General features: G+C 42.3%; 1 protein-coding gene across 5 annotated transcripts in view; it reads right to left on the bottom strand.

Annotated features, from left to right (window-relative positions):
- Nucleotides 1-21,513, bottom strand: part of DAB1 (DAB adaptor protein 1) — a gene marked incomplete at both ends in the record, with an annotated part of 276,391 nt that overhangs the window by 114,085 nt on the left and 140,793 nt on the right. For all 5 annotated transcript variants that reach the window (XM_082670059.1, XM_082670057.1, XM_082670060.1 and 2 more), the window contains one exon: nucleotides 19,989-20,087. In XM_082670059.1, the coding sequence (XP_082526185.1) occupies nucleotides 19,989-20,087 (99 nt within the window). The remainder of the gene's footprint in view (nucleotides 1-19,988; nucleotides 20,088-21,513) is intronic.

Genomic DNA, 21,513 nt, shown 5'->3' with positions numbered 1-21,513 from the left:
AGTAAGTGACAGGGTCAGCTAGTATTATTATTTATACTATTATAATGGCCTGCTACAATTCACTACAAGGATAAAGTACTGAGCCTCTCACATCTTCGGATATTTAAACAGGCTGGCTGCTGGTGGACCATTTGTCTTACCGGCATCTACATCTTTTCCAGCCCCTTGATTCTCTTAAACTATTTACACACAGGGGCAGCTTCCTCCCAGACTTTTCCCAGCACCAACACGTGCTTAATCCAAACAATGCAAGATTTATGGCCTTCCTTTATTTGAGTTGATTCCAATGTGTCAGCAGATATGAATTGTAACATAAAATAATTACACTTGAAAGTGAAATGCAGGCCTAAGGATTCTGGTTGGCTATTTTTTTTAAATGCCAGCAATTTCTGAAAGACTGGATTTATTTAGTGCCCTTCCCCCCTCCTCCTGAGCACTTAGAGACCTCAGCATTTAGGAATGCTATTCTAGCTACCTTTATTACAGACTACTTTATCAATTACCATGACAATTATTCATACTATACATGAACGTACTTTATAGTTGCCACATGTGCTCCATACACAAAGGAATAAAACCTATAATGCGTCTTCCTTCTCAGTAAATCCTAATGGGTGACACAAGCCACAGACTCCTGAATGGGAGCCACTTAGAAGTGTGACAGAACCGAAGCAGCTTGAATTTATATACAAACAAATTAATGGAGGCTTTAATGAAGCACAAGAAGGGGGTTCCCACAAGGAAGATTAGCAATTAGGGCAGGAAGAGGCCTATTAAATCATCTTGTCCATCCCCAACCATGTGGGCTGTTCCCTATAGCAAAACCCCCTTCCAGGTTAAATTACCTGAGAGACTGGGATTCCGTTCCAGCCCTTGGGAAACAACTGACTGCCCAATCAATCTCCCCATTCCAGTTCTTTTGGTTACGTGGCAAGAGATTGGAAAAAAACAAAAAGCAAATGAAAAGTGACTGTATCCCAGGGAAAGTCTTATATCAGCCTCTTTTTTTCCCCTTCCCTTTCTACCCTCTTTTCAGTCTTCTGGAATCATTGTTAATTTAAGACATGGCATTTCAGGTTCATTCACCTGCATCTACCTCCTCTTATTCTATCTAACAGTGTGTAGAAACTGAAGGCAAATAAAGGTAGGCATGATGAAAAGAGTACTTTTGGATTGAGGTTGACACCATCTGAGTTTCAATCCTGACTTGGACGTTGACTACCTGTGGGATTTAGGCAGGGCACCATTCCTCTCCTAGTTTGAGTTTTCTCTATAAAATTAGGATATATTAGCTTGATACTGTCATAATAGATTTTATTCATTCACTCAACATTTTTTTTTCTTGCGGTACGCGGGCCTCTCACTGTTGTGGCCTCTCCCGTTGCGGAGCACAGGCTCCGGACACGCAGGCTCAGCGGCCATGGCTCACGGGCCCAGCCGCTCCGCGGCATGTGGGATCCTCCCAGACCGGGGCACGAACCCATGTCCCCTGCATCGGCAGGCGGACTCTCAACCACTGTGCCACCAGGGAAGCCCCACTCAACTATTTTTAAGTGAGTACATACTATCTGAAAGGTGTGTGCTAGCACTGAGGACAAGTCGATAAATCCCATGGTTCCTGCTCTCAACAGCACATAAGGTATTGCAAGGTATGCTGTCTCAACATACCCAATTATAATGCATTTAAAAAATTGTGATAAAATATACATAACATAAAAACTACCATTTTAATCATTTTTAAGTATATAGTTCAGTGGAATTAAGAATATTTACACTATTGTGCAAACATCACCACCACCTTTTTTATCATCCCCAACTAAAACTCTGCACCTATTAAACACATACTCCCCATTCTCCCCCACCCCCATGCCTGGCAAACACCCTTCTGCTCTCTGTGTCTATGAACTTGACTAGTCTAGGAACCTTATGTAAGTGGAATCATACAATATTTGCTTTTTTGTGACTGGCTTATTTCACCTGGCATGATGTCTTCAACGTTCATTCATGTTGTTGCATGTATCAGAATTCCCTTCTTTTTTAAGGCTGTATAATATTCCATTGTCTGTATATACCACATTTTGCTTATCCACTCATCCACTGATAGACACTTGGGTTGCTTCTACCTTTGGTACAACACATTTTTATAAATATTGTAATAGAAGTGGCTGGTGTATGAAAGTATAGACAAGGGATATCCAACCTAGGTTGGTAGGTTAGGGAAGAATTTCTAAGGAAATGGTACCTGTGCTGAGAGGCCTGGAGGAGAAACTGGAGTCAGCCAAATAAACGAAAGAGCCAAGAGAGGGCGGGTGGAGGGAAGGCAGCGGAAGAAAGTTCTAGGCAGAAAAACCAAACCAAAACAAACCATGTGCAAAGGCCAAGAAAGAAACCACTGAAAGTGGGTCTCTTTGATTGTGCGGGTCAGCTGGGGATGATGCTGAGAGGATTTTCACTCTTCTGAGATGATCATTTCTGTGATTCTGTTCTCCACACAGTATCTCTGTATTATATGTCTATTCCACCAACATTCCCTGTATGGATCAATTAAATATCATCTGCTGGTTTAATTAGAATGACTCTGTTTGCTTTTCTTTTCAGGTCATTAATACAGAAGCACACACGTATGAACCTGAAGTGAGGCAACCATGCCGTGATCTTGCTTATCACACTGTCATATAATCGGTTATTTACTCAGCTGCTAGTTCATGAGCCCTGGGGAGGAGAGGGGTTTCTCTGATACATCTTCATATCTCTGTGCCTGGGACATAGAGCACACTAGGTAAATGTTTGGTAGAAGAATTTAATTTTTACAGATGAGAGTATCAGGGAAAGAAAAATAAATGACTTCACCAAGGTGCTGATGGGAGCCCTGGTTTTTTAAGGATGCAATTTTACACTCTATAAAATAGTTAACCTTAACTCTCCCAATGATATTCACATACTAGTTTCATAAAGAGAAATACAAGCAAAGGTAGATTTGTGCAGAAAGTACTCTGAGGCTAGAGAAGTGGCCTCAAGAGGTTTAAGGTGCATTCAGTTTTCTCAAAGACTTTAACCAGGTGGCAGAATATAGACACTGTGGGCGGAAAACCAAAGTGATGAGCACCCTCGGTGTCCTGGAGCTGTCCTGAAGGAGGCCACAGTCAAATCTTATTATTTCAGATCCCACTAATTCTGAACGTGGACAGAACCTGGGCTGCATCTCTTGCTCAGTAAAACTGCTGTCCATAAATTAGATACAGTTCTTAGAACGTCAAGGGAGGAGTTTATTAATTGCTAAACATTTGGTATGTGCCAACTTTATTCTTCTCTTCTGACAAAACTAATGTACATAATCAAGGAGTACTTATTTGCAAAGAACTTCCATATGCATTCTTTCCCCCAGAATTACTACAACAGACCTCTGCAGAAGGCCAAAGTCATCCCCATCTCCATCTCCTAACTGAGAAAACGTAGGCTCAGAGTGATGGAATGACTTGGCCAAGACTGTACAGCTTTATGTGTAGGAATGAATATACAAATAAATTTTATTCTGCTTGAAAGTCGAAGATCATACATCTTAAATTGTAATAGTAAAGACTGTCAAGTTTTCTCTTCTTGGTGACATTTATTCATACATGGAAAATCAACAATATTGCTCTAAACATCGCTCAGCCAGTGTATGGCCAAGGGCAAAGTGGTGGTCCAGACAGTTAACACCTCGACAATTTACAAGCCAAGCCTCGTGAGAAACCCATTTTCAGCCAATTCTCAATGCCCTTTGACATCGTTCAGATCTGTAGGTAAAACCAATGGACTATTAGTCTCATTAGTGTAAAAGACAGACTCCACCATCATGGTGCTACCCTATGACTATCATGAGCAGATAAGGAAATTAAGACAGAGGCATTAAAACTAAAGTTTAATATCAAAAAGTTTAAAAATGTATATTTTACAATAATTGGCAATACTCCATGCTGACAAATATGTAGGGAAACAGTCTTTGTACCTCTGGTGGTACGACTTTCTAGAACATAATATGAACCCCCCTCCCCCTCAAAAAAAGACCAAAGCATTAAAAGTATACATACTTGTTGACCCAGGAATTCTGAAACTTAACTAAAGGAAATAATCACAGGTGTGTATAAAAAGATGTGCCCATAGATGCAGATACTAACAATAAGGTGTTTATTAAATTACGTTACACTCATAGGCTAATATTCTTTACAGTAATTGAAAATGATGCTATAGAAAAATATTTAATAAAAGAAAATATATGGATAAGTAATAAAGTAGGTTACAAAGCAGCATGTATAGTATAATTTCAATTAAAGATATATATATAGGGCTTCCCTGTTGGCGCCAGTGGTTGAGATGCCTGCTAATGCAGGGGACACGGGTTCGAGCCCTGGTCTGGGAGGATCCCACATGCTGCGGAGCAACTATGCCTGTGCGCCACAACTACTGAGCCTGCGCGTCTGGAGCCTGTGCTCCGCAACAAGAGAGGCCGCGATAGTGAGGGGCCCGCGCACCGCGATGAAGAGTGGTCCCCGCTTGCCGCAACTAGAGAAAGCCCTCGCACAGAAACGAAGACCCAACACAGCAGAAATAAATAAATTAATAAACTCCTACCCCCAACACCTTAAAAATATATATATATATGTAAAGAAGACTATTGGTATATACACCAAAATATCGACTTGGTTTATGTTTAAGTGGTGGGATTTCAAGTAACTTCTATTTTCTCCTATTTTATATTTTGTACATTCTATAGTAAATATATGCTACTTTTATAAATAGAAAAGGCATAAATTATAGATAAGGATTAGTCTCTGTCCATTATCACTGCGTGACTCTGGGCTGGCAATCAGACTCTCTGAGCTCCAGAGCTCCAGGTCCGTCACCAATAAAATTGCATGTGTAATACATATATTGTAAGATTAACGTGAAGATCAGCTGTAAGAAAAAAAGTGAAAGTAGTTTCCAAACTACAAAGAGATTCTCAAACATAAGAGATCCTTTTTTTTTTTTTAATCACTGTATCTGATGAAGCTTTTGTTAAGTGTAGGGTGGTTGTATCGTAGGCTAGAGATAGCCAAAAAAAAAATACGGGCACAGACTTTGACGGCACAGAAATAAACATGAAAGAGTATGCACGTCTATTCACGCGAATAGATCATCCTGCACAGAGTCGTGAGATGATGCATCTCTGTATATGAGTCTCAGAAACCCTCCTCGGACGCACTTATATCGAAGATGAAGCATCTGTGCCTCACAAGTGAGGCTATGGCCGTCTTGGGTTTAGACACTTGCCAGTACGATCTTTATTTTCAAAATTTCAAACGTGTAATTTCAAAACAGTCTACACACTTCTCAGATACCATGAAAACTTCAAACCTCCATCTCTGGAGGTGCAGACATTGTGTATTTAGATATTGAGGCCAGGCTTCGGTGTAATTTCTTGCAGATTTGAAATCTCCTGATTTTCTAAATCATTTAAGAAGTCAAATCCATCCTGCCAAGCAAATCCCTGAGCTATGTGAGTGAGGCAGCTTGAAGGAAGGCTGTGTACTAGGGTGATCCCGAAAGAGATATTTGGCTGAAGCTACAAGTATAGGAGCTGCTTGCAGTTGAGATGGCTGCACGCTGCATCTGATGTGGGCTCATCAGATGGACTGAAGCCCTGGGCTCGAGTCAGAACTGCGAGGTCACTGGCCTTTGTCCTCAGTGCCTGGAGCACTTCTACCCTCCTCCACCCTCCATGTTCAGGGCTCCATCCAGAATGGAGCTGGTAATGCCTATATGTAGTTCACAGTGTGATCATAAGGATTGAAGGAGACCACGCATGTAACTCACTCAGCACAGTGGATATAACACTCCTAGGTCATCCCTCACCACCTTACCAGCTCTCCTAGGCTAACCTCCTCTCTCTCATCCTTTGCATCAAAGCATAGTTGTACACGCTGCAGGCTGCAGAGTGCCCAGGCATCAAAATTCTGAGGCACAGACCCCAGGACCCTGAAAGGACTCCTACCCCTAGGCAAAGCTCCCGCTGCTGGCGGGGCACAGAATGGCTGGGAGAAGGCAAGAGTTTTTATCCTCCAGGAACTTACTTGTAATATTTAGTATAGACTTCAACACACAGTAGTTGCTCAATAAATGTTAGTTTCTTTCCTTCCCTTCAATTAGATATTACCTTTCCCTCATTCACATAATATATTATACTACTTTTATAGCTGGCTGTACTCTCTATCTTATACATACTGGGCATTTAATAATGCCTTTGGAAAATATATACAGCAATAGAAAAAAAGTGACTATATCTATATGCATATGAAAGCATAGAAAAGGGGTGAGAAAGAAGGATAAAGGCAAATTAGATGGATGAGGAAAGAGAAAGGAAAATGGGGGGAAACAAATTACCTATGCATTAAGATCATTAATAACACCGGAAATTGAGATTGAATATATTACATGTAACCTTTCATACATTTTATATAATCTTCTATTCATCTAGAAGTTAAAGGAACCCTGGGAAGGCAGATATGGCTTGAGTAAAATGGTTTGTATCACTGAAGCCCATGGCAGAGGGGATGAAGTTGCTATTTACTGTTCTCAGGGAGATAATTATTCTTAGAATTTAGATGCCACCCACAATGCCCAAAGGCTTTAGGTGGACACAGCTAGACAAGAAGGTGGATCAGAGGGCTGCTTGACTTGTACAATGAAGGAATTCAGCGCAATGCCACAAATATCTCCTGGGAGCTTACCACGTACCAGAAGGTGGTAGATATAAGAGTAACCAAATAATGGACCCTGGCTTCCAATTACTCATAGTCTAGGATTTTTGTTTGTTTCTTTGTTTAAAATTCTCTCTACTTTTCATGTTTGTAACTAATCAGGGAATGCAAATGCTTTACCAGCTTAGCATGGTTATTCCTAATCTGTAGAAAAGCAGGGAAAGGTGCAAGAAAGAAGTAGTGACCATGAGCATAAGACAGAAAAATGGGAGGACATTAGATTTATCTCACTGTTGATGCTAGAATTTAAAAAATATATATACGTATTTTTTAATTCTAGAATCAACATATATACAAATAAATATTTTTATTTAAATGAATGAATGAATAAGGTCAGTAACTACAGCACAAAAGAACAAATGATGAAAAAGTCAGCCAGGATATCACCGAAGTGTTTTATTCCAGGTAACATCTAACCATCCATGTAAGACAGACTCACACACCAGCTTCTTTGTTGTGGCCAGCAAAGCAGTGTGAAATGAAATAAATGTGGTGGGCAGGGCAGCCCTCATTAACTGAGACATCTTAGCAGTTCACTTCACCTCTCTGAAACTCAGTGCCATCCTGTGTAAACCAGAGATAATTCCTCTATTTGGAAAGACTTCTATAAAGCTTGGCTAGTTAATTACTGCTCATATACTCCAGAGGAGAACACAGAGCCACTAAGAGGTTCAGTGATTCATAAAAGTATGAAATGAGATGTGCGTAAAGCACTTACGACAAGATCTGGGACAACGGTAAGTGCTATTGCTATCATCGCTATTATTGTCGTCGTTGTTTTTATCATTACAGCTCGATCTGCACCTTTTTAACCGAGTGACGATACAAATTGAGGCCCTCTGACAACACACCCAGACTTCCTTGCATAACACTGGTCATCCAGGCCCCAGGTTCCACCATGCACACTTCCCCAGACAGAGTCTCTTCTCTGGTGGATTTTACCAGGCTCTCACCTTGACCTGGGCTCACCTTCTAGGAAACACATTCCTTTATTGTCCCCAGAATTATTAATGCTGCTCCACCTCGGGCTGCCGCGGAGAAGTACTTGAGAGAAGCACAGAGAACCACCTTATCAGTGCTGGGCCTAATTATAGCATCACCATTTCTACACAAACAGCTCCTGTAAGGGGTGTCTTCATAAAAATAGAACCACCTATTAAATAACTGAAGCACAGTCATGGAAAATGAGTTTTAAATTAAAATTTAAAATAAATGTGCGAGATAGAAAAACAATAAACAGTAGAACCCATATAAAGCAAATAAAAGCAGAGACACCCAAACTGACAGCTCTGATTTATCACGTGTAACGGCCCCTGGAATTTGGATGAGAATTTTCAGAAGTGTCTTCTTCCATTACTCAGTTGACCCTCAAAACTATAGGAAGCTCCCAGAGCATGTTCATATCTGTGAGTTACGAGGCACGTATGTCACAGGCCCTTTTGCAAGGAGAAAGGAAGCACAGTGGGGAAATGCTGTGACCTCGCTATACTTTTTATCTTCTTTCATAGCACTGATTACTTTCTAACAGAGTATATTATTTAGTATGTCTATTGTTTCTTGTCTGTCTCCCCACATTAGAACGTAAACTCTACAAGGTAGAGTCCTTCCTTTTATTTACCAATGTCTGCACACCCCTGAGGATACTCCTTGGCACACAGTAGGTACTCAATGAACATCTGCTGAATAAATAAATGGATCAAAATTTAAGAGTAGTCCTGGTCAAGTGACTGAACCTCCCTGAGGGTGAGTCACCTCATCTGTAAGATGGGAATGATAATATGTTACTCAACAATGGATTGCAAGAATTCAATGAGAAAAATATATGGGAAGCACTTGGCACAGTGTCTGGCAATTAGCGCTCCACAAATGGTAGAAATAACTAACACAATTCCCAGAGCTGAATATTTATCATCAAAGTTTATAAAAAGCATTCATCCCCAAAGTCAGCCACCAAAGAGAAGGGAACAAAGGGCCCAGAGATGAAGACCAGAGATCTTCAGCAGGTGCTCATCCTGCACTCCTACAGAGCTCGTCATGGGGTCAGAATGAGCAGATTAGAAGACTCCTCGGTAATCACCCAGACCAGAGCCAGCAGACACCAAGCTCCTTTGTCTACATATTGTCTGCGGGGGCCGTCACATAACAGTGGCCAAAGTAAACGGTTACGGGAGACCGTAAAGCCCACTATGCTCACTATCTGGACCTTTAAGAAAGAGGCTGAGGAATGACCCCAGGGTTCAGATGAGGAGAGAGTCCCAGAGAATAGGCAGAGGATCCATCCCCGAGGTCACACTGCACATCCAGGCACTGCCACCTTGAGCAGCAGCTCACACACCCTTCAGAGGCCCCAAGAGTAGCTGATAAACCTTTAGTCACAGGGCTGGTCTGCACGACAAAAACCCTCAGAGCAGTTAGATTTCTCCCCTGGAGAATAAACGCACGGTCACGTGCTTTCCAGAGGCCCTAAGTAGGCCCTTGAAAAGGAGAGAGACCACACTGGGAACTGAAAAGAGCACAGGCCTTATTACTCTGCCATGTCGGAGCCAGTGCCCGGCTCTGCAATTTGCTGGGTATTCAGCCTTGTGCAATTCCCTTAACCTCTCTGTGTCTCAGTTTCCTCATCTGTTTAACAGGACAAATAGTACTTTCTTAGCTGAGTTCTTAGGGGATTGAATTAAATGAGATCAAGCATGTAAAAGCAGCTAGCCCAGCAAACAGTACCTCCTTCCCTCCTGAAAGACCAAAATTGATAAAATGATTCATTAAGGGAAAGACAGTACATTTCTGAGTTTATCAAATCTGCTTGAAAACATTCGTGGTCTCACTTTCCAGGGTAATACGAATATCCATTTTTTTCCCCCGTCATGAATTATCCCCCGTCTAAATTATCTAACAGAGGCAGCTTCCGGACAGGGCCAATTTCTAAAAACTATGTTGGATTTGAGCTATAAATTGATTTTTTATGGTGATAAATTAAAATCCAATATCACCCAACAAGACACTAAACATACAGAGGCCCAATTTTTCCCCTCAGATGTTCAGTCTCTTTGATATGAAAATGGACCTGGGGCAGCTGTCGGGCTTTGGGAGCCTGAATGTTGAAGCAAATGAGCAAAGAATATGGAGATGGTAGAGAGAGGAAGAGAAAAAGGTAATGAGGAAGGAAGGCAAAGTAAGGAAGAGGAGGAAGGGAAGAGGATGCTTCCCACTTCCTGTTCTGTGGGCATTAGAGAGTGACACAGAGTCGATGTTCAAGCCTCGGTGTTTTGCATACAATGTGCTAGGAGGTCTCAGGAGCCACTTACTTTTTTTTCCCTTAACATTTATTTATTTATTTATTTGGCTGCGCCAGGTCTTAGTCGCACCATGCATGTGGGATCTCGTTCCCTAAGCAGGGATTGAACCCAGGCCCCCTGAATTGGGAGTGCGGAGTCTTCACCGCTGTGCCACTAGGGAAGTCCTTCAGGAGCCGCCTCTTCTCTTTGGCTTCTGAGTTTCTTCACTTGTAAATGAGTGGGTTAGTCAATGCCTAAGGGACCTTCCACCCCTGACATCCTAGGACCAGGGTACTCTGAATCACATATATTATTCTTTCCATGCTCACTGCCTGCATGGCAAAACTTGCATCTTTGATACGTAGCGTCTTGGGCTCCAATATCTAGCCCGGACAATGAGCATTTCATTATAAGTTTACTTATTCGTTACTTCCTGTTCCATCCTTCCCTCGCTTTTGTTCCGTCTCTCCCTGACTGACTTTCCTCCCTTCCTTCAATGTGCCATTAGCATCTCTGTCACATACCAGGACGTGTGCGAAACCCTGCAGATACAGCAATGGATGAGACTAGGGGCCTCATGGAACCTGTAGTCTGATGGAAGCATGGGTCAACTCATTCTGTTACAGACAACCGTGTGCTGTGATAAAGGTGAACAGAGGATGCTGTAGGAGGAATATGAAAGGATTTCTTAATTCTGAAGGGAGGACATAAGAAAGTCCATATCAGAGAGGCGATAATAGAGCTAATATTATAATATTAACACCTAGAGCTTTTTCTTATACTAGGCACTATTCTAAGTCTTAGGGGATTAAATTAAATCCTCATTTAATCTTGCACTAATCCTAAAACATAGGTACTTTGATTATCCCCATCTTACAGATGAGTAAAAGAGATACAAAGTCATTCATAAAAATTGCTTTAGAGCGGGCTAGGAACGGATCCAAGGTAGCTCCTTCCACCATGCCCACTCTCTGGTGCCAGTACCATACCAGTGAGGAGTGTGGGCTGTGGATTCAGACAGACCCAACATGAATACTGCTCAGAGGATGAAATGCATAAAGCACTTAGTTTACTAAAGCACCTGGCTTGAGAAAGGGCTTGATAAGTGGTCATTGTCGCGCTGTGTTGCTGTTGCTAGTGTTGTTGACATTACTGGACCTTGAGGTGTTCACTGAGTGAAGAAGGGCAAAGGGATATACAGAGTGGAGGGGTCTCCTTTTGCTAGTCCTGCAAGCTGGGCAATGAATGGTCGGTACAGGAACTGGCAAGATGGTACCCCCGGCGTTCCGCTCATGCACGAAATGATACTCCCAGGTCTGCTACGTACAGCTGGCCTGGGGGTACACTGCATAGATCTACGGGGATATACAGAGTGGAGGGGTCTCCTTTTGCTAGTCCTGCAAGCTGGGCAGTGAATGGTCGGTACAGGAACTGGCAAGATGGTACCCCCGGCGTTCCGCTCATGCACGAAATGATACTCCCAGGTCTGCTACGTACAGCTGGCCAGGGGGTACACTGCATAGATCTACGGGGAGGTAGTCATCGTATAGTCATCAAAAACATGTATACTTATTGCAACCGTTTCCCAGCAAAAGTCATCCCGGGCAATGAGCCTTAAAGAAAGGGACTTTTCCCTGATTTGCGCAAAGACATCTGATGGGTCGAGGGTGGCCTTAGAGTCACTGTACCTACCTCTCTGTATAGCTAGTGCAGCTTCAGGGCCACAGAGTACAATGAATAATAACTCAGGCTGTAATGGACATGATTCAACCAAAACTCGTTAGTCGTACATTCCAGGCCTCGCAATAGGGCCCTGCCAGCCCTCTCAGTTTTCTCTCACTGATAGCAATCACACATCCTCCAATCCAGAATATCCAGACATCTCAACTCTTCTCCACACCTGCCCTTCTTCATGACTTTCTCACTTTAGGGCCTTAGTAAACACTCCCCAAAATTCCCTTCACCTGGATACTGGTCCTCTTGTATCTCTCACTTGAAACCCTGCCCATCCTTCAAAGTTCAGCCCTTTGTTCCTAAATCATTCCATATTTCTTTTCAGATGGAAGAAATCATTTCTTCTTCTTCTTTTTTTTTAACATTTTTTTTTTTTTTTTTTTTTTTGCGGTACGCGGGCCTCTCACTGTCACGGCCTCTCCCGTTGCGGAACACAGGCTCCGGACACGCAGGCTCAGCGGCCATGGCTCATGGGCCCAGCCACTCCACGGCATGTGGCATCCTCCCAGACTGGGGTACGAACCCGTGTCCCCTGCATCGGCAGGCAGACTCTCAACCACTGCGCCACCAGGGAAGCCCCATTTCTTCTTTTGAACTCATGATAATTTTATATTTTTCTCTTATCATATTGTTATTCTTGCTTTGAGTTTTTAGTTATATACATAGGTCTTGCCTCCTAGGTTGTAGGTTCCTTGAAAAAAAGGTTTCAGGCTAGTTCATCCCTATCCATCACGTAGAATATCCCTTTCACTCAATAAGCATTTGTGGAATGAATGAATGAATGAACCAATGAAAATGGCAGCATGGTCTAGACAGGGATTCTTAACCTTATCTGACCCAACACCTCCTTCTTATAAACCAATATTTTGTAATTCTTTTATTATCTGGAAATGATTATATAATCTACCTGTACACATGAAGTTTAAGCAAGTCAAAATATCCTACTTATAAAGGAGAAATAAAAGAAGATGATTTCTAATTAAAAAGAGTATGAATTTTAACATATAAAGGCTTAGTTACAACTACAATAGAAGAACATAATGACACTGTCTTATGTCTGTGCTTTTCTTATAGTGAATAAATTCAGTTTTAAGAGATCATTCAACTCTTCCCTTTATATTTGATATTTTTAAAGATGCGTCATATAAGTCCAGTTATGGTGAACACAGCTACACCTGAAACTGATGGAGTAGTGCCCTGCTGGTGACTCAAATATGAAAAGCATCACGGGGGAGGGGTTTTCCAAAGTGATGACCAACTCTTGATGAGGTTTCAACAGAACAAAGCACATCTTTCTCTCTGTTTAGCTGCATTTCTGGAAAACTCACTACTATGAATTTTGTACAAAATCACTTTTTTTTATAGATAAAGTAGAGTTAGGTTTTAGATTCAGGTAATTATAAACAGGTTTTTCATCTACATGAATGTGTGATAAGACATTTAAAGTCACATGGCACAGGAAACATTTGTGTTGTGAGTGAATGTCCTGTACATTGCAGAGTGGCTAGCGTCCTTGCCCCTAGTAAATTCCTGCATCACCACCCCCTTCCCCAAAAGTCGTGACCACCCAAAATGCCTACGTAAAGTTCCAAAGCAACCCCTTCTGGGGATAGAACCAGTCAAGTGGAGAATCTCTGGAGGAAAAGAAACAAAACAAGCTTAGGAGTTATAAATGTGAATTTGAATTCAATTCTTGCTACTCATAGTAGCCTCGGGCAAGCCACTCACCCTACTTGTACCTTAGATGACTCGTCTGTAAAAAGGGGTCATACCTCCAAGAATTGTTGGGTGTCCAATGAGACAGAATCCACAAAAGCCTGCTATAGACGGTCCTGCTTATAGGCTAGTCATCTTGTGAGAGTCCTATGTACTGTTTCAATGGCTCTCAGGATGACAGGGGTGTCCCAGGTCCCAGCATCCTGCTCTGCAACGCCTTCATCTTCCTACCTGTCTCCCTCCCTAGGACCAGTTTCCTTTGCTCCACCTCAGCTGCTCTCCCCAAGTCCACTCAAAATATCTAGTTAGAAATAAAGGAAGAACAGTCCTGTTTTTGAAGAGACATGAATAAGGTGATATCTGGTTTTCACTGAAGAATAAATTATTAAATCAGCCGTGAAATGTAAGTGCAGCCATTACAGTTAAAACATCATTACCCCTCTATTATGAGGGACAATATTCAATCCTGGGCCACTCTCCACCTCTCCCCTGCTATGCCCTAGTTTTTCTGTGTATATTTGCTGAGTCGTAATCACTAAGTCATTTTATTTTCTGTGCAGTAAGTACTACTGAGCACCTACTATGTGGACATCATGTGCTAACCAGATAGATAACAGTGATGAACAAAAAGATACAGCCTTGTTCATATGTGTGTTGACAGACGTGTTCAATAAATATTTCCTGAAGGGAAAAATGAACACACACACATATCTTTCTCCTTTAGACATTTGTGCATTTAGAAATACGTTTTTCTCTTCCCTGACTCGTTTCGTTTACCTGGTCCTCTCCAACTCACTCCTCCACTGCCAAGTCAGTGTGCCCTTTTCTGTGAAAACCCCTGACTATTTCAGGCAAAGCTCGGTCTCCATCCCCTGAGTACCGACAACTCCATTCACACCTGTGTCTCAGCAGCTGTTAGTTCATTTTGTGAGTCTGGTTTCGCCACCAGACTGTGAACACCTCAGGGGCAAGGACACATCTTCTTCATCTTTGAATCCTCAGGAAACAGATAACCGTGTGGCGTAAAACAGGCATCCGATATGCTCTTGCCTGACCATGTACTGGTTACACTGCCAACATTCTATCCACAAGACAGTCCCAGTTGTAACTCCACCCCTTTTATCTTCACTCAGGAAAGCTCATTAAAATGAAAGTGAATAATGGTGACAGTAAGACAGGGATAATACTCAATCTGCTCTAATACATATAAAAGGAAATCGTTTATAAACTTTGATATTGCTATGGTCTGAAATGTTTATATCCCCTCAAATTTCATATGCTGAAATTCTAACCCTCAAGGTGATGGTATTAGGAGGTGGGGCCTTTGAGAGCTTATTAGGTCATGAGGGTGGAGTCCTTATACATGGGATTAGTGCCCTTATAAAAGAGGTCCTAGTAAGCATCCTCCCCCTCTCCCCCTTGCATCATAAGAGGACACAGAAAAAGGCACCATCTATGAGGAAGTGGGCACTCACCAGACACCAAATCCTGGGGCTATGATCCTGGACTTTCCAGCCTCTAGGTCTGTGAAATAAACATTTGCTGCTTATAAGCCACCTAGTTTACAGTATTTTTGTTATAGCAGCCCAAACACAGTAAGAAAGGTGTGATATATTACTAGCATTAAGTACTCTGGACGAGACTACCTGGGTTTGAATCTCAGCTCTGCCACTTGAGAGCTGTGTAATTAATTATTTGGACCTCAGTTTTCTCATCTGTAAAATGGTGATGATAATAGCATTTACTTCATAGAATTGCTATAATGTACTTAGAATGGTGCAAATAATAGTGCCAATCAGTGCTGGCTAAACTAAATGAACAAGCAAAATCCATCTGTGATTGTGGCAACAAGGTGTTTCATTATCTGGAAGAGATGATACAGACCACTGCCCTCTATCCTGAGAAACAGACTCATCTTTAGGCTCTTGCAATATTTATGATTTTTAAACATTTATTTAATTATGTATTTATTTTTGGCTGTGTTGGGTCTTTGTTGCCGCGCACAGGCTTTCTCTAGTTGCGGTGAGCGGGGGCTACTCTTTGTTGCGGTGTGTGGGCTTCTCACTGCAGTGGCTTCTCTTTGTTGCGGAGCACGGGCTCTAGGCGCGTGGCTTCAGTAGTTGCAGCATGCGGGCTCAGTAGTTGTGGCTCATGGGCTCTAGAGCACAGGCTCAGTAGTTGTGGTGCACAGTCTTAGTTGCTCCGCGTCATGTGTGATATTCCCGGACCAGGGCTCAAACCTGTGTCCCCTGCATTGGCAGGCAGATTCTTAACCACTGAGCCACCAGGGAAGTCCCAATATTTCTGACTTTTTAATGGCACAAATTATAATAATTCTATGGAATAAAATTATAAGTGGGGAGAGAAGAAAGCTAGTGAGTTTCCCTGGAAAGACATAGGATTTGGGGTTGGAAGGTCTGATCTGAGTCTCCAGCCAAGTCAGGAACACTCCCAGAATCTCAGTTTCCTTATTTGTGAAATGAAGATGTCATCACTCCTGCCTTGGTGTCCACTGGTCTGATTTGAGGAGCTAGTAACATACTGACATGAAACCATTTCTACTCCTACTGCTACTGCTACCACTCCTACTATTACTAGTAACAGTGAGTTCATTTATGACATATTCTGCATTCTCACTGATCCTTTTGACATATTAGCAATACCTAGATATCTGAACATATGAACAGCTTTTGTTATTGATTTATTTCCTGCAACATACTACTAATGAAATTTACTCACATAAGGTTTGGGATCAAAAACCCTTGGAAATTCAAGACAAGGTGTAAATTGCTGCAAAGGGTCTCTTTAATTGGGATCAAAACGCTTCTGACAGCTTTTGGATTTTTAAAATTGTAGCTATTGTCACGTTCTGCTAATGTTGCTTTTCTCGGTTTTGAAAAAAATAGTGCAGCCAAGCTTGAGCAGGAATACTTTAGACATGATAAACAACTAAAATTTGTCATTCCAAATGACAAAGACCTCATTTTCCATTTCTTTGATATGTAGGACAAAACACTTCACTTAGACTCTTATCCCGCATAATTCAGCCGGTCCCCTGCTGTGCAACGACAAAGGTTCAGTAAACTGTTCCTGCTCATAATCTCCAATGGAGGTTTTGAAAAACCTCCATTTATCTGAAGATAAATCACATCGATAGGGTTGACTTTAAGGGAGAAACAGACTATTCAACTAGTCTGGGGAATCAACTCTGGTGATTCCCCAAAGATGTGACTTTGGTCAACATCTCACCTTCTACTTGAATTCCTTCCAAAATATCCCCATAACATGACTGTTGCTTGAATCCTCCTAGGGCTGGTGAACTCCCTTGCACGGAAGGTGGTCCATCTACATGCTGAACAGCTCTGACTCGAAGGAAATTCTTCTTCCTCATAAACTGAAACTGCTTCCTAGAAACTTCTATCACCTGGTCTCGGTTCTGTCCCTTGAGTCACACAGAACAAGTCAGCTGCTTTTTCTACTAGACAACTCTTTGGAGAGATGAACGCTGTTAATATGGAGGGCCTTGCTCCCACCATCCTCTCTAGTTCAGGCTTAAATGTTCGATTCTCTCCACCACTTTTCCCCAGGCTTGTGTTGAGACAAATTAACAAGCTAGGGTAGCAGAAGCCCAATGATACAGGGCCTAAGGTTAATCAAACAGAACTGGAGCAGACGAAGCCAGACAGAAAACATTTAACTCTGCCTTCACCCCGATTCTCCAGTAGGAGATGACATTTTTTTCCAACAAAGCCAAATGGCTTTGAGCTGAAGTAATGACTTTACTGCTGTTCTCTTTGTGTCCAGATAAAGAATCAAAAAAATCACATTATAAGGTTTGGTGGTATCTTTCTTTGGGGCCAGGTTAGCCATCCTTGCGTGAGGATTTAGAGAAAGGTAAAGAATATAAACTACCTCTTCTCATTAGTTAAAGTTTGGTGATGAGAACTATTTGATGGTAGGGTACATGATGGAATAGCAAAGCCAAACACATGGCCCTAGACAAAAGAAAATATCTGATACTCTGGTTTACTCCAATCCCTTTGGTGATGCCAGTGTCATGTGATGGGCAGGCATGGACTTGGGAAGAGACTAGAGATCATGACTTATATTGGGCATATAGATCCTTGTGAAAGCATCTCTCAGATAGGCTTGATCCACGCTCCTTGGATCCCTACCATGAAGGAGGCTAAGGGGTCAATGATATCCTCCAAGTTTCTACAAGCCCAGAGCTCTCTGCCTCCTGTGTGTTACCCAGGATCCCACGTGGCCACATCTGTGTTCAGAAGTGTTGGCCCAGCATAGTATTCAGTCCCCCAATTGCCCTGGTCCCCTCAACAGGATATACTTTGATTCGATTATATCTTTTCTAAAATGTGAGGTTCAGAACTGAGCACAGGTCTCCAAACGATAGTCTGCCCAGGAAAAGGAAAATCTTCCCTAATTTTAGAAACCATAATTTTATTAAAGCAGAAGAGGCTTACATTAGGCTCTTAATCTTGCTGCCTTCAAGCTCCTTGACTACCGATGCTTGTGCCCACATCTTAAACTCCCTTTACCACGGCATCCCCAGGTAGGTCTCCCTTTCCTATAACATACAGGTCAATTGCTTTGATTTTTGATTCAGGTCAACTGGAGGCTAAATCCCAGCTCTGCCTCCTACATGCTGGATGAACATGAGAAAGTCACTTACCCTGAGAGAGAAGACATTGTGGTTGGACTCATAAGCCAGACAACCTAGGCTGTAATCCTGTCTCCACCACCACCTACTTCCAGCAAGTTACTTTTCTCTCCTTAATATCTTCAGCTATAAAATGGAGATGACAACACTATCTACTCACAGGGCTGTTGTAAGGATTAAATGGATTGGTACTTCTAAAGGGTGTACAACAATGACTGGAACATACTATGTGCTTGACGCAGTACCTGTGATTATTACTCTCTCATAGGACCCTTGTGAGGACAAAACTGAATAATGTATGCAAAGTGACTAATATGTTCCTAGTACGTACTCAACAAATGGTCATTATTACTACTAGATTTTCTTATTGTGGTAATACATACATAACATAAAATTTACCATTATAACCATTTTTAGTGGCATAAAGTACACTCATATTGTTGACCAGCCATCACAGCCATCCATCAACAGCACTGTTTCCCTCTCCCCAGACTTTTAACTCTGTACTCATTAAACACTAACTCTTTATCACCCCTCCCCCCAGGCCCAGTCAACCACCATTCTACTTTCTGTCTCTGTGAATTTGACTCCTCTAGATACCTCATTAAGTGGAATCCTACTGAATTTGTCTATGTGTGACTGGCTGTTTTTACTTTGCATAACGTCTTCCATGTTGTAGCATAGGTCAGAACTTCCTTTTTACTGCTTAATAATATTCCATTACACACACACACACACACACCATATTTTGTCTATCCATTCATCCATAGATGGACAGTTGGGTTGCTTCTACCTTTTGGCCGTTATGAATAATGCTTCTATGAACATGGGTGTACAAATGTCTGTGCTATTATTATTCAGGAATAACTTTTCTTCAAGAAAATCCATTCTTTACTGTTAAATTATCATCCTACTACCCACTGCTATCCTAATATGAGTCAAAACAAAGGCGAGAAAATTATAATGCAAAATGACAAGGTTAGGTAACTTGGCTGGTTGAGTATTGTTTATACAGTGCTTGACAAATTACCCGTGAAGTTCAAAGGAGGTGGCATAGGCGGAGGTGTGTTAGAAGCTATATAAAGCATTGAATGAATAAAAGGAAAACATGTCCACTTGACTCTTGCTCTCTGGACAAAACAGATCAAAGAACAGAACGCTTTTCTGTTTTTCCCTTACCATCAATGAACAAGGCCAACAATGCAAGGCAAGTCCTGGGGATGAAGCTGGGAGCCAACCGCTGCCCGGAGGTTGGTGAAAATACAAACCACTACTTCAGTGGGTTTAACAAACAGATCAGTCCTTACATTTCCCGATCATGCAGTGATAGAGATTTTTCAAGATTGAAAACTCCATTTATTCTTTTTGACGACAGCAATTGCGAGGTGCCACGGGTTCAACTCAAGAGAGTCTGGACGCTTTGACCAAGTCAACTGACCCCCGTGCGTCTCCCTCTAGGATGCATGTCATTAAAGCTGCCGGCACACAAAGAAATTTAACTTAAACTGTCACATTAGCCACCGCTCTTCAAAGCACATCAATCTCCCTATTGCATTACCAGGACTGTGTGACACTTTTATCCCAATTACACTGCAAGAAACACAGTCACGCTGTGTTGGTGCAGTCACACTGTGGCCAGGTCAGGAAAGAGCCTCCCTCTGACGGACAATCACAGTTGATCAAGTTTGTCAGTTGCTTTATCTGTTTTTATGCTCGTTTGATATCCCTGCCCAGAGAGTAGAGGCTTTTAAGGACACATCTGTCAGTGGATTCAACTTCACCATGCCATGTTATTCTTTTACTTACCCCTGTCTTCTCATCAAAGATTTTGATTCCTCCAAAGGAGATGGTTAAAAAGATTTTCTGTTTGTGTTCTCCTTTGGAACGAGCGCCAGCAACAACGCCCTGTTGAAAGGAAGGATGTGCTTTTTACTTTAGTGTTTTCATTTGAAAACTCCCTCCGGTCCCAAAGCGAAGCCATGTCAGACATCGTGAACCGAAGCCACCAATCAGGCACACTGCATTCCCTCCCCGCCTCCATGCCGCCTTCCCCGACGGGCTTGCATGTTCTCGATGGTTTAGGGTAATCCTTGTCCTCACTGCTCGAAAACTGTACAAACAGATATTTGAACATGTATTCATTGGACGAACCAAGATTTATAGAGTGTCTACTTTGTGCCTAGATGCTCAGTTCGGAATTCGAGACCCCAGGATAAATAGCATATGGTCCTCTTGTTAAAATCTTTGCTGGGTTTTGTATTAGATATGGTTTTAACCTTTTAAATAAAGATGAGTCGTGGAATACATTCCTAAATGTGATTTTAATTTTATACTTCTGGGAAAAGTTTTCATGTGAATTAATTTTAGAGATCACAAAGAAAAGAAAATATATTGCCAGACTGCATGTCTCCATTTTGTTTGGAAAAATGTTATGGTCATATGTCTAAGCCTTGCCGTTTCTACCCACACGTTTTGTACGTTCTTCTACCATTTTTCCAATCATTCCTGAGCTTTCAAGCAAAGTGCCTACCAAGTGCATTCCACTTCTTAAAAATCTGTTTCCCCAAATTTTTTGTAAACTGACGATATGTGTATGAGTCAACTAGAAGGTAGGTGTCACAAAAGGTAGGTATGTTACGCTGCTCACGGCTCTCTTCCTCGTACCCAGGACAGTCCCTGAAGGTCAGGAGACACTCAGGAAATTATTGTTACATGAATGTGCTATCAAGAGTCCTCGCCAAAGTTGATATTATGCAAGTTAAGAGTAAAGACACTTGCTTTTTTTTTTTTTTTTTTTGCGGTACGCGGGCCTCTCACTGCTGTGGCCTCTCCCGTTGCGGAGCACAGGCTCCGGACACGCAGGCTCAGCGGCCATGGCTCATGGGCCCAGCCGCTCCGCGGCATGTGGGATCCTCCCGGACCGGGGCACGAACCCGTGTCCCCTGCATCGGCAGGCAGACTCTCAACCACTGCGCCACCAGGGAAGCCCCAAGAAGAGTAGCTTTAATGTCCCCATCTCCAAGATGGTCCTAACAACCCCCAGCTCTTAGAATTACCACAACATCAAATTGTGCTAATTCCCAGCACACAGTGATGCTGACCAGGTGGCTATCAAAGAACTCCCTGGCAGAAGGTGGCTGCAGATAAAGAGGGATGGGAGGAGCCAGCGTGCATGTTTCAGGAGCACTTCTGCTTGGGGCTGCTGATGTACAGCTTCCCAGGACAAATGCAAGAGAGAAGGATGATCCACATGGTGTGATCCTTGGGGAAATAAAACTCCGGTTTCATCAGGCATGTTGAGAGACAGGACCCTGAGTTAAGCCCTGAAAAC

The sequence above is a fragment of the Grampus griseus genome (genome assembly GCF_964374135.1).
Source record: "Grampus griseus genome assembly, chromosome: 1".
NCBI classification, from domain to species: domain Eukaryota; kingdom Metazoa; phylum Chordata; class Mammalia; order Artiodactyla; family Delphinidae; genus Grampus; species Grampus griseus.
The sequence above is the reverse complement of the archived record's forward strand: the minus strand, read 5'-3'. Positions and strand labels throughout refer to the sequence as shown.